General features: G+C 48.3%; 2 protein-coding genes across 7 annotated transcripts in view; one reads left to right on the top strand and one right to left on the bottom strand.

Annotated features, from left to right (window-relative positions):
* The window catches only part of KLHL20 (kelch like family member 20), a 28001-nt gene extending 21119 nt beyond the window's left edge, over positions 1-6882 (top strand). For 4 of the 6 annotated variants that reach the window (XM_064148212.1, XM_064148217.1, XM_064148216.1 and 1 more), the window contains exons 9-13: positions 93-226; positions 814-1022; positions 2875-2981; positions 4964-5044; positions 5127-6882. In XM_064148212.1, coding sequence (XP_064004282.1) covers positions 93-226; positions 814-1022; positions 2875-2981; positions 4964-5044; positions 5127-5157 — 562 coding nt within the window. In that variant the 3' untranslated portion in view covers positions 5158-6882. Of the gene's footprint in view, positions 1-92; positions 227-813; positions 1023-2874; positions 2982-4963 lie in introns of all 6 variants that reach the window. The other 2 variants (XM_064148214.1, XM_064148215.1) reach the window with 2 other exon arrangements.
* A 1006-nt stretch (positions 6883-7888) lies between these two features.
* Positions 7889-12627, bottom strand: CENPL (centromere protein L). The gene is made up of 4 exons (XM_064148224.1): positions 12452-12627; positions 11913-12164; positions 10141-10683; positions 7889-8838 (listed from the first exon to the last, which is right to left on the bottom strand). Exons 1-4 carry the CDS (start codon positions 12581-12583, stop codon positions 8767-8769), a joined length of 999 nt encoding a protein of 332 aa, XP_064004294.1. The 5' UTR covers positions 12584-12627; the 3' UTR covers positions 7889-8766.
* Between the last annotated feature and the right edge of the window lie 446 nt (positions 12628-13073).

The raw sequence follows: 13073 nt of genomic DNA, 5'->3' as shown, positions 1-13073 counted from the left end.
CTCAAGGGGATTTTTGTTTAGAGAGAATAAGGTTGGCCTTCCTGCCTGTGTATTGACACTTCAGTAAGCTTTGACCTTTATTTTTTTGCCAGGTATGATCCCAAAGAAAACAAATGGACTCGAGTGGCTTCCATGAGCACCAGGCGGCTGGGAGTTGCAGTGGCTGTGCTAGGAGGCTTCCTCTATGCTGTGGGCGGCTCTGATGGGACATCTCCTCTCAATACTGGTATGCCTTTTGTTGCTGTCCCTTAACTGCAGTTAGCACTTGTCGTGGTCCTGTTTGTCCTTAGTGTCCTCAGAGAGCTGTTGAATGTCTTAGTGATCAGTTTTATCCTCGTTAAGTATGATTTCTGCCAAACAGTGACTCACTTTCCAGACTTGTGAGCTCCTCTTACCTGGTCACGTTGTTATTTTTCGTTCTGGATGCTGCCTTTGGCAGTGTCCTGAATCCAGTACTTGGATCGTTTGCATAACAGTTGCAAGCACATCTGCTTCCCTGCAGTAGCCCTTCTCTGCTGTAGAAAGAAAGGTGCCAAAGGTAGAACTACTGCAGGTTGGTAACACAGATCAGTTTGCAGCACTGCCAGCTCCCTCTTGAGTGCAGGTGTAGGGGTGGAGGCAGGGGAAATAACAGCAAGTGTGCTAGAGAGGAAAAGCTTCAGAGTGAGAGGTAACAAACTCAGTTCTCACAGTTTCTGTGTGGGAATTGTAGCACCTTGAAGGGTTGAGCAGTGCTTTGGCTAGGGCCTCGGAAGTGCTCACCGTCACTGCCTGCCAAACCCCTTGTCTACAGATGTGTCCTTTCCTCCGCAGTGGAGCGCTACAACCCCCAGGAGAACCGCTGGCACACGATTGCGCCCATGGGGACCAGGAGGAAGCACCTGGGCTGTGCTGTGTACCAAGACATGATCTATGCTGTGGGAGGCAGAGATGATACGACAGAGCTCAGCAGCGCTGAGAGATACAACCCTCGAACCAACCAGTGGTCTCCCGTCGTGGCCATGACATCCCGCCGGAGTGGAGTGAGTTTGGCTTGGTGTGCTCCTCCTCTGCACCATACGTAGCCATGTGGGGAGAGCAGAGGGTAGACTGCATCTCCTGAGGTCTTTCTCCTGCTTCCTCTGTACCTTTGCTGCTTCTGTGAGGGGAAAGGTTTGTGAAAAGTCAAAGCTGTTAGGCAAGGCTGGAGAATGTCTGTGGTCATGCCGTGCCACAGGCAGTACTTTGACACCTGAGAAGGGGGAGATGAGTCGTTTGAGGTCTTTTAATACTTTTGGTCCCTTTTATGGAGTCAGCTACTCAGGCTTGAAACAGAGGAGTTCTTTAGGTTTTCTTGTGATGTAGCTGTACTTGATAAGAGATGCAGCTAGAGAACACCATCAAAATGATACCTGAGTCTCTTTGAGTGAATTAGTAGGGGAACCCACCTGCTTTCCCAGAAGAGAGAGCAAACCAGGCAAGTATAAGCTTGTAGGTACAAACTTCCAGCAAAGGCTTTGCATTGCCTTGAGATGTGTGTGGAAACAGGACTTCTAGGCTTTCACTTGCTGTGTTGCCTCTCTCTCCCCAGTCCAGTGGGTATGGGCAGCAACAGCATGTTTAGGGGACACAGTCTGAAGTTGTGCTAGGGCAGGTCTAGGCTGGATGTTAGGAGGGAGTTCTTGACGGAGAGAGTGATTGGCATTGGAATAGGCTGCCCAGGGAGATGGTGGAGTCATCACCCCTGGAGGTGTTCAAGACAAGCCTGGATGAGGCACTTAGTGCTGTGGCCTGGTTGATTGGCCAGGGCTGGGTGCTAGGTTGGGCTGGATGAGCTTGGAGGTCTCTTCCAACCTGGTTGACTCCATGAGTCTCATTAACTGCTGATCTTCCTGTTTCCTGTAGACATGAACAAAAGATCTGACACTGTTTTAAGCAGTCGTTGTGCCTGGGCAAATGCCAATGCTGTGAATATTCATCACTGGGTTGTATAGTAAATGGAGGATTAATTGTGTCTGTGTGCTGGTATTTCAGTGGCTGGGGAGGCAGGTATGAATGACGATTTGAGCAATTGCTGGTTTTGGAGTCAGGGAATAGGTATTTATTTCTGTCTTCAAAGTATACAGTGTGAAGTCCAACACTGTCCTTTTGAGTTACTGAGCAGGCACTGACTTCTCATGAGCTGCTTCTAGATTTGTTTTGTGTAGAAACTGATAGAGAGTAGCTTCTGTTTCTGCAGCCCTCCTGAGTTTCCTGACTTCCTCAAAGTCAAAGCAAGGACAGTTTTACACTGTCTCCTTGTCATCTTTTCTCTGGTAATGAAGGCAGTTTTCCTACATCACAGAACTGTTAGAGATTTCAGTGATTTTTGAGCTTTGGCAGAAAGGCAAAATAGTCTGGAGGCCAGGGGTGCTTACAAGGCAGTCCAAGCACCAGCCTGAGGGGAGCAGGCTAGGGGCTTACATAAGGTTTAGTTGAAGCAAGTGTTCCAGGCCTGTAGGCTGGTAGATATTCTGGTGCATGCCTGTCACACTTGGTGCAGATCTCAACCCAGGATGTAGTAAGTTTTGGCTGATAAGGGCTTAGGTTCTTACATAGCTGTTATTTTTCAAGCAGGTCTGGCTTTTGTAGCTGGTAATAAGGGCAACTTTCTGCTTTTTGTTCAAGAGGTTCTCTATTTTGAGAAGTATTTAGGCTATTCTCTGTGTCCCTTTTCCCCTCAAAAACTGCTGCAGACTGCCTTTCACCAAACATGGTTATTAAATACTTTTCTTACTGTGTTCCTTTCAGTTAAAATACATTTTATTGAACATGTTTGATTAGTGTTTTAGTGCTAACCCTTCTTTTCAGCACATCCCATCTAAATAGCTCCTGTCTGTGCTGGTGGTTTTGCAGGTTGGCCTTGCTGTGGTGAACGGACAGCTGATGGCAGTGGGGGGTTTTGATGGCACAACGTACTTGAAAACCATTGAGGTGTTTGACCCAGATGCTAACACGTGGAGGTAACTGAAGTTTGTGAAGCAATGCAGTAGTGCTCTGCAGCTGCTGCCCCTTCGGGCAGCTGTCCCAGCCAAGTGTGACAGGTGATCTGCACTGCCGGTGTTGTGCCCAGCATAATGCTCACTGGTTGGCTTCTCGGCTTGCGGGAGAGCATCAGAAAGAGAACTGCATCTTGAAAAATGCCCAATGTGCCATTTTGCTGTGGCATCCCCGTGGCTGTGAGCGTGGCAGTGGCAGGCATTTGAGAAATGTCTGCTTGAATTCCAGCCGCTGACTCCCTTTTCAAGTGAAACAGGAGTGAGTTGTGCTTGGGTTTTTTTCTGTATGAGTATCCAACAGATTTGAGCAACGCTGCATAAAGTCTGAGAGCCTCTTGTGCAGGTAGACAGGTGGTGTCTAGGCAGGTTATTGAGACCCAGAGCAATTTAGCAGGCTTGTTGAGTATCAACATACCAAGACCTAGTTTGATTCTTTCAAGTACTGCTTTCTAACATAACAGAAGTGGAGCATAATGAGATCTTGAGATCTTCTCTTTGTTCTGGGTGAATCTCTTCTGCTTCCCAATAAAACTACTCTTGCCCTCAGCAGGAGGAGCACACAGTCATGATGTAGAATTTGGCCTACTCTTCTCTTTTCTTTTTCTTTTGCTTTCAAGTTGAGGCCCTGATTTCCAGATCCTTTTGGAGGAGCTGAAACAGACCTCCTTGACCATACAATGTTCTTCCCCTTTAAATCTGCAAGACAGCAATTAGAAGAATTTCCTCTGGTTTACAAGCTGAGAGAAATACTATGAAACTGCTAATCAAAACCATGTGCTGAGCAGAGGGGCTGCTTCTCTTGTTCTTTTCTAGTCATAACTACACATCAAAGCAATTGCCTCTCTATTTATTCCCAAATCTAATTAGTATTACATTTTAAGCTCCTATCTCTATTCTTGCTGCTTTAGTAATCTCACAGGAGTGGGGACTAGAAAGAATTTCATGTCCTTATTTCTTTTAGCCTAGAAACATTACCAGATTAACTCTTTCCTGATGAGAGAAGCTTTTATAAGAGGCAGTGGAAGAATTTTCTGTTGTTTTTGAGATGTGGACGTGTCTCAGCCTTTTGAACTGCTGAGAAACCAAACTGAGCAGAGAGTAACACCTACTTCATATTCCTTACCTGCTCCCAGTGACAGTCATAAGATGGCTGGAGTTAGGGGTCACTGCCTGGGTTCATGAGGTCGTTCAAGGTGGGATTTTTCTCCCGCTGCACTCGATACAGCTGACCAGCTTCTGTGGTCATCTTTCTTGTTTGCTGAATGTCTCGCTCTGTGAAGGATAATGTTTTTCTGTAGCCTGACCATGAAATGCTTCCAACACAATCTGAGTTTGAGAAATTGCATTGGTGGAAGCTGTTGGAAGAACTTGGTTCTCCTCTTTCCGCCAGCAGACTTCAGTGGCTCAGAGAGGAATATGCAGCTGAAGCGAGTAGGATGCTGGAGCCTCCAGGGATCAGATTTCCATATGAAATGCAGGCACCGTTTCAGTAACATGTTGTGGAGAGGAGCAGATGGTGCTTGGGATGTGTTGTGTCTTGGTTGGATCAGCTGAATTTAGGGTATCAGAAATATAAAAGAAATGAATTGGATTATAAGTAGCAAACCTATTCTTGCTCCAATGTTACCTTAAATGTAGCCCAGGGTCAGGTAGAGCCAACAGAATTCTTTCCTATCTTCACATTAGCAGACAGGGAGAAAATGAGTGATTCCTCAAGTCACAGAAGTCTGTGGTGTCAAAAGTAGAAGCAGTTTGAGAGAGAAGGGCATGAACAGGTACAGCTGCTTACCTTGGAAACGTGTTAAGATGCCTGCCACTCAACTTGTAGTCATGGTCTGCTCTAAGCTGAGGTTAGCAGTGTCGCTGTGCTGGCAAGAGCTGGTTCTTTGCTGTGATAGCTCCGGAGAAGCTGAAGCAGCACGACCACTGATGCTTTGTCTTTGCAGGTTGTATGGTGGGATGAACTATCGGCGGCTGGGAGGAGGAGTAGGTGTTATCAAAATGACACACTGTGAATCCCATATATGGTAAGCATCAAGGGGGAGAGGTCCCTTGGTTCTCCTTCCTAGAAAAGCTGAAGAGACTTGTTGACACTGGACCTCTTTGCAGCTCTGCTATGCACGGTCTAGAGCCAGTGTAACTCTTGGCCGGTGACTCTTTCTATAGAACAATATGAATGACTTCTGGGAGAGTGTGCCCAATGGGAGACCACGTTGTCAGACTCCAGGGGACTGCTGGACAGGAGTAGAAGGGTTGCTTATGTCCATGTTTTTTCTAAGTAGCCTACATTTTTGTATAAAGCAAACTGTCAAAGGTGCCGCAGCACAGACGGTGCTGCCCTAGAGCCCACACGCTACCCTGGGGGTCTGGCAGGGAGGGAGGGGCGTTCTGCCTCCCCTCTTGCTAGCGTGGCAGCTGGGTGATGGGCAACAGAGAAAAGTGATACAGCAGACACTGCTTTTTGCCTTATTTACAGAGAGCTTCAACAAAGTACTTGACCTGCAAGGTGCCACCTTAGCACAGAAGCTTTTCTGTGCACAGAGTCTATTTATTTTCTCATTTAACTTGTGCGTTGTGTTTTCCCCGTATGGCTCACAGTGATGATTCCAGCAGTATGTGTACATGTGTGCATATATATATGTGTTTTTGACATATATATGTATATGCATCTCTGTGCAACTCGAGTGTTGACCAGCTGGTGCTTAGGGCAGGGCTGTGTCCTGTCAGCTACTGTGGTTCCAACATTTGTGGTATGTTCTAGGGTCTCTTAGAGTACAGGAGAGCTGTGAGGATGGGTGGCCTGAATATCTTTTCAGTCTTGCTGGAAGCAAGAAGTAGAACTGGAACTCTCATCTATCAACTGAATCAGTGAAGTGCCCAAAAAGGGTGAGAGTGAAAAGGATTTCAAATGATGCCTTTTTACTGTACAGTGTATGGTAAAAAAGTTTGGCTTTTGTCTCTCCCCTCTGCTGTATTTGAACCTACAACCAACCAGTTGTTGCTTACTCTCTAAAACCTTTTTCTCATGTTGCCTGCTAGATACCAGGTCCTGCCTGAAGCTGGGATGCAGGTATCTGTTAATTCCAGCTAGCCTAGATCAACGTGCACTTCTCAGGTTCTTGCTAGAGCAGCAGCAGCAGCCCTGCAGAGAGCTCCTGCTGAAAAAAAGCTTAGACCAGCATCATCTTAGCTGCCCTCCACCTCTTGTCTGTGTCTTTAGAACTGTTGTACAGCAGTGCCTGTGATGAGGCCATGCCCTCCCTTTTAGTGATTTTTAGGCACTTTGCCTGTGTTTTACATCAGGGAAAGGTGTGAGGCTCATTAAAAAGTTTGGAGGGAAAGGACTGTTTGCTGGCACTGTGAGTAGCTGTCATGTTTCAGTGACTGCAGGGGCTCCCAGGGGTGGGAGTGGGGAGGAGGAATTCCAGCCTCAAAGGTTCCAATGTGTTTGTACTGTAATTTCTATCTGGTATGAAAGAGTGACCTTTTGCACCCAATACCACTTTCAGACCTTACTAAATCTGAACTTAAGAGAGTAGGAGGACTGTAAATCCTCCAGGTGAAAAAGGCAGCGCTGACACCTTAAATTCTTTAACTCCATAGTTTGATTTGTGTCACTCAGATTTCCATGTGCTTGAATATAGTGAAAAGGACAGGACAGTCAAGGATGGGTCATTCAGACTTTTTTAAAAGCCCCTTTTGCCCTAAAGGTTGCTGTTCTTGTGTTTACATATGAAGATCATTTGCACCTTTACAAGGATAACAAGTGTTCTGTAAACAAAAGTTTACATGTATCATTTATGCTTTTTTCTAGCATGAGTAACTTGTATAAATAGTGCTATCTTAATAAATTTCTTTTATGCTCTTCTTTGTTTGGTCCTTGGGGTTAAAGCAGTGGACTCTGGATATGGATCTGATGCTGGGGTTTTTTGGGTACCAGTCCAAGTAAAACTGGCTTAAACCCCTTGCTGATGAGTGTTAGAAGCACATCATGCAGAACCAGCTTGTGTTCTGAAAGGAAGCATCACTACTACCAGGGGTTAAATTGAGCTTTGTTCACATAACTGCACAGGTCAGTGTAGGCTATATCCCAGTTATCAGAGACATTTAAAGGAAGAGAACAGTTTTTGACTCCAGCAGTGTGTTACAGCTGGGCTGTAGAAGCTACTACAGGGACACAGCAAAGCATCACTCTTGAAAGCAGAGTATGGCTGCAGGTCTTCTGTGTGTTCCAGTGGAGGTTCACATGCTAATCTGTGTCCTTAAGGCAAGGCAGAGGTTAAAAGAGGCTTCATGGAATTCTCTCTTTTTTTTTCAGAGGTTCATGTGAATTTTCTGGAAGGAGCTGAGTGTGAGATTTAGAGGGAACCTATAGGTGTAACAGTCCTGTTTTCAAATGAAGTACAGGCACCAGTTATGTTAGACCTCCTACTCTTGCTTTACTCAATGGTCTTTAAAACTTTATTTCATAAAATGAAGCCAAAGCACCAGAAGGGGTAGTTTCAAAGTCTGCTGAGCTGTCAAGACTTTCAGAGGATTAGTTAGCTGCTTCTACCAGGGTAAAAGTTACCACTTTAGAAACTACAGCCTCTACATGCAGAGATAATCCATCTTCACCTAGTAAAACTGAGCACAAGTGCCTGTTTATCTGGCCAATGCTGGAAATAGATTATTGAAAGTGGATTAGAAACTGGGCATGCAATTATGTCATGTGAGGCAGTTAACACAGTTTTGTGACTGGTTCATCTCACCCTTGCCAGGAAGAATGCAGAATGCTTTTAGTCACAGCTGACCTAGTAAATCCTAGCACCCTGGGGCTGGGCAAAGTCATTGCACAGGTGTGGTGCTGTGAAGGAAACAAGTCCTTATGCTTTGCTGCTCACAGAATTATTTAATAGTTGGAAGTAAGTATCTTGTAAATACATAGTTAAGCATGGGTGGTGGTTACTTGGGTCTACTGGCAAAAGGTGGCAAACTATTTATTTAGTACTGTAATATAAAATCTTACTACAGCCAGGCACTGGCTTAGGGTTCTGCCTGCTGTAGAAGGAAAAGCTGTCATATAAAATCTCAGCACCTCTAGCTCCAGCCTTGAGAGCTCTGGCCTACAAGCCAACAACCATCAGGCAAAGAACAGTACATTTCTACACAGACCACACTTTCCTATGCATTAGCTTGTCTGGGAGGATCAAACAGGTTGGACACACTGGGCCATTGTCATGCAAACACCTTTGGGCCACCTGGGCTGTAGATGAAGACCTCATGGCCTTTGGAACCTAGAAAGGAAGTTAAAAGCCTGTCAGGCAAGTACCCCTCAAGGATGCTTGATAGTGCACTTAGACAGGCCCAGGGCTAGTCACACCTTTAGCTAAGGCTAATGTCTGTACAGCTTAGGTGTTCTGGTTAAAGAATCAGCCTCCTGCTTGAAACAACAGAAATACCTGAGTTGCAAAGTCTCCTAACCCCTGGCTGGTAACTACAGATAAAGGCACAGTGTCTATGACAAAACAAGAGGTGCTTGAGAAACCAGAGTTTGTACTGTAGCCCTGCTGTAGGGTGAAACGTCCGCTTGTCTTTGCATGATGTTGGGTTGCAACTAGTTAGAGAGCTGAGTGCAGGAGTTAGTCCAGCTTTGAACAGTCAGTGTGAAAGGCAAGAAGATGCTGCAGGAGTGAGTTTCCAGTCAGTTTCTCGGCAGACACCTTCTGCCAGGAAGCCCTTCCAGAGTGAAGATTTGCTGAAGTCACTCTCACTGTATCTGGGAGACTGCTAGCTCTGTCAGTAGCATCAACACCCCAGTTAGGTATTGGCTTTGGAGAAACTGCAAGAGAGGAAAAAAAACGCATGTCAGAACAAAAGCTGTAGTTGCCAGCTTTCTGCACCCTTAAATGGTTGGAAACCAACTACCCTTCTCTAACCTTCTGTGTGGTTAGTCAGCTTCCCTCTTGTTCTGTACAGGAGTCATATGCTGCTATTTTGACTGTGGAGAAAATGGGTGCTTGCAGCCTGCTCCTTTCAGAACCCTCTGAGCCCCCTCCTGTCCCATGTGAAGTAGGGTAGAAGGAAATGCCTTGCTCCACCTGACACTTTGGCTATCTCTCTCCTTCTCTAGAAAGGCCAGGAAGGAGACCATGCCAACTTCCTTGAATATCCCTCCTTTCCCACACTGACTATATGCCTGACTCAAACTCAGGATCCCCATAACTGACTTCATACAACATGCATGCCCTTCCTCTGAAAGCTTACTCAGTTGAGCACCACTTATGCTTACTTACCTGCAATATAAAGTCACTTTAGCCACTTCTAAACTGCTACAGGTAAAAGCAAGTGATGCAACACTAATACGTAGTGGTTTGCAAGTGTCTTGTTGAGGGCTAAAATCGAGAGATGCTCCCAGCAAAGCTTACTTTCATTTGGTAAGCTCATGCTCCAAGAAAGAAGTGTATGTGTGAGGTCCTAGTTGCAGCCTCTAATGTTACCCCTGAGTCCAAAACAGACTTAAGCAAGACAGTAGAATTAAGCAGTTACACATCCACAAACTGTGCTTTATCTAAGAAGATCATTTGGTAATGGTTGAAGAAACTTCAACCAGGATGGATTAATCTTGCCTGATCTGAGAGGATATTTTAGACACCTCCACAAGCAGCACCTTTATAAAAAGGGTTGCAAGTGATGTTGTCAAGCAGGCTGTTTCGACTCTTAAGATCATCTTTTGTGGTTCATACACACATCAGTTATTTTTGTACTGCAGGTTAATTAGGTTTGACTCCCTCCTGTATCATAACTGAAATACTAGAAAGAACTTTATGATTTTTAAGTTTGGGATTAAAGACTAAGTCTTGGACATCAGGCAAAAGAGACTTTCTTGTTCATACCACACCTAAAACACCTACTCCTGGCCCATGCCTGGGGTTAGTAGCTTCTGCTGTAACACAGTAGTAAAATACTGGGTCGATAGCTATCTCAACAGCAGAACCAACTATGAGTAATAGAAGCAGAGAGTTTAACAGCTTCTTGTAGGAAATTTGGCACAAGAAACAGAAACCCTTCATTTTCAGAAGTCAGTCACAGCTACTGGATTTGTCCAGCATTAGTTAGGACAACCCACTACTTTGAAGCTCACCTTTATAGTCCCATCACAGTGTGCTGAGGCAATTGACGTAGAAACTTTCACCAGTCTCGTGGCTGACAAGTGGATCTTGAAGTGTCTGTGGAAGTGGGAGTAAAGGCAGTCCATAAAGACATCCACCTCTTCTTGAGTGATCTCTCCTGGAGTTTTCTGGACTGTGTCCCACAGAGCTTTTGCATCCTCAGGATGAATGGCATAAGAAATGTCTAGAGGCTGGGGCAAGCAGGGGACAGAAAAAATGAGTTCAAGTGCAGACGGAGTTTTGTCCGCTTTGCATCCTGTCCACATAGCTGCCATCCAGCTGAGGCTCAGAGGGCTGATGGCTAAACGGCGGAAGCAGCAGTCAAAAGTCTTCTGAAACCAGCTTCCAACAATGGCTGTGTAACTCTCTGCCCCATTAGCAAGAAACAGCGGCAGCCAGGTGAAATCCTCAGGCACGTTCTCAGGAAGATCGTCTCCAGACACACAGCAGAACCAGCCTGACCATATCAATTTGTCCTCAGAGTTCTTGGAGACAGCTGGTGATCTTGACAAAAGCTGGGAGAAAGGAGAAGAGCATTTAAATGATACAGAGCAAATCTGAGTGTTGTTTTTTTTCCCTTCCCCCCCCAGCAGATGATTTCTTTTACACGATTTCAAGTGTTTGGTAGAAGCTTTTTCTCAGGGCCTCACATGCAATATTCAAGACTGTATGAGCTTTGCAGAAACATCTGTTGCATCCCTAAGGAATGTGTGCAATTCTGCTAGAAACAGTGGGAGAAGCACTGTTCACTTTGTTAACAGCAGTCCTAAGTCCTGAGTTAATGCTGCTTAATGTGTCACAGCCATTGTCATACTGAACTTCGTGTTTCAGCAGCACTTGAGGCAAAGCATTGCAGAACCACTGAGACCTGAGCTGTGGCCAGGAGACAGAATTATACCAGCTTTCTTCCAGAAGCTACATAATCTGTTCCAAAGTCTTACAGGAAATTGACAGCTGAACTAAAAAAATGAGGTAAAGATTGGTCTGTGTAGTCTGAACTCTTCTTAGAAGAGTTGAGCTCAAAATCCCAATCAAACATACCCATTATCATAGAATGGTTTGGGTTGGAAGGGACCTCCAAGGTCATGCAGTCTTGACCTCCTCACAATGGGCAAGAACACCTTCTGCTAGACCAGGTTGCTGAAGGCACTCGTTGCTTATGAGATGTTCTGTTCCAGTTAAGGATAGAAAGAATTTACTTGTATTGTACTTGAGAGGCTGAGGGAGCTGGGGGTGTGCAGCCTGCAGAAGAGGAGGCTCAGGGCAGAGCTCATTGCTGGCTGCAGCTGCCTGCAGGGAGGCTGTAGCCAGGTGGGGTTGGGCTCTTCTTCCAGGCAACCAGGGACAGAACAAGGGGACACAGCCTCAAGCTGTGCCAGGGCAGGTCTAGTCTGGATGTTGTTAGGAAGTTGTTGGCAGAGAGAGTGATTGGCACTGGAATGGGCTGCCCAGGGAGGTGGTGGAGTTGCTGTGCCTGGAGGTGTTGAAGCCAAGCCTGGCTGGGGCACTTAGTGCCATGGTCTGGTTGGATGGCCAAGGCTGGGTGCTAGGTTGGGCTGGCTGAGCTTGGAGCTCGCTTCCTACCTGCTTGATTCTATGATTCTGTGTTGCAGTGGCGAGGTTAATTTCAAGAGATAGTGTAGTAGTTAGTCCATACAGCCAGGGGTTTGTTTTGTTCTAAGACAGCAAAAACAACTTGCTAGATGAAAGTCGCAGTTACCAAAATTGCTGGGAGGTTCCTTACTTGCACGAGAATTGCAGCTTGGTCCTGATCACGACCTTTCAAGTCCGGAAGGCAAGAAACGGCCACTTTGATGTCCAGCTCGACTCCTACTTCCACAGCCAGGCCCTTCTGCTTCTCGGCAGCGATGAAGGCGCTCAGCAGCCTGGCGTAGTCCCTCAGGTGGGCGCCGCAGAACTTGTAGAGCGGAGTCACGGAGTACAGGGCCCAGCGCTTGCGCAGCAGGAAGGCTGTCTTCTGCGGATCCGCGCTCTCCTAGGAGAGGAACACGTTAGGGAACAGAAACGACCGCGGCTCGCTTCGCCCCTCAGGGCTTCCCCAGGGCCGCGCCGCCAGCGCCGCTGCCAGCAGGGTCCGCGCCCGAGCTCAGCCGGTTTTCTGCCGGCAGGAGCGATGGAGAGCGGGAGGCGGAGGTCGAGAATCCCGCAGACACGGGGCAGGGAAGGGGGACGGGCTCGGCCGAGAGACAAGAGCGGACGGGGTGACCCGGCGGAGGGGACAGGTAGGCCCCGGCCCCACCACCGCCACCTCCGTGATCGTACCCGTGAGCGCGGCGGAAGCGGCCGTCCGCTAGGGCTGAGCCCGAACCGCCCGTGCGCTCGCCCGAACGGCGGTCCCCGCGACAGGTGGCCGATGCTGGGCAGCGTCCGCACCGCCGCGTCCCCCGACTCCATCTCCGGCAGCGGCCCCGGCGCCGCTCCCGCCGAGCGCCGTTTGAACCTCGCTCCCGCCAGCCACCGCGGCGCGGCACTGCCTGCGCGTCACCGCCGCCGCCATGCTGGGGCCGGGCACTGCCTGCGCGTCACCGCCGCCGCCATGCTGGGGCCGGGCACTGCCTGCGCGTCACCGCCGCCGCCATGCTGGTGCCGGGCACTGCCTGCGCGTCACCGCCGCCGCCATGCTGGGGCCGGGCACGCGTCACCGCCGCCGCCATGCTGGTGCCGGGCACTGCCTGCGCGTCACCGCCGCCGCCATGCTGGGGCCGGGCACGCGTCACCGCCGCCGCCACGCTGGGGCCGGGCACTGCCTGCGCGTCACCGCCGCCGCCATGCTGGGGCCGGGCACTGCCTGCGCGTCACCGCCGCCGCCATGCTGGGGCCGGGCACGCGTCACCGCCGCCGCCATGCTGGGGCCGGGCACTGCCTGCGCGTCACCGCCGCCGCC

The sequence above is a fragment of the Pogoniulus pusillus genome, chromosome 8, assembly GCF_015220805.1.
Source record: "Pogoniulus pusillus isolate bPogPus1 chromosome 8, bPogPus1.pri, whole genome shotgun sequence".
NCBI lineage: Eukaryota > Metazoa > Chordata > Aves > Piciformes > Lybiidae > Pogoniulus > Pogoniulus pusillus.
The sequence above is the reverse complement of the archived record's forward strand: the minus strand, read 5'-3'. Positions and strand labels throughout refer to the sequence as shown.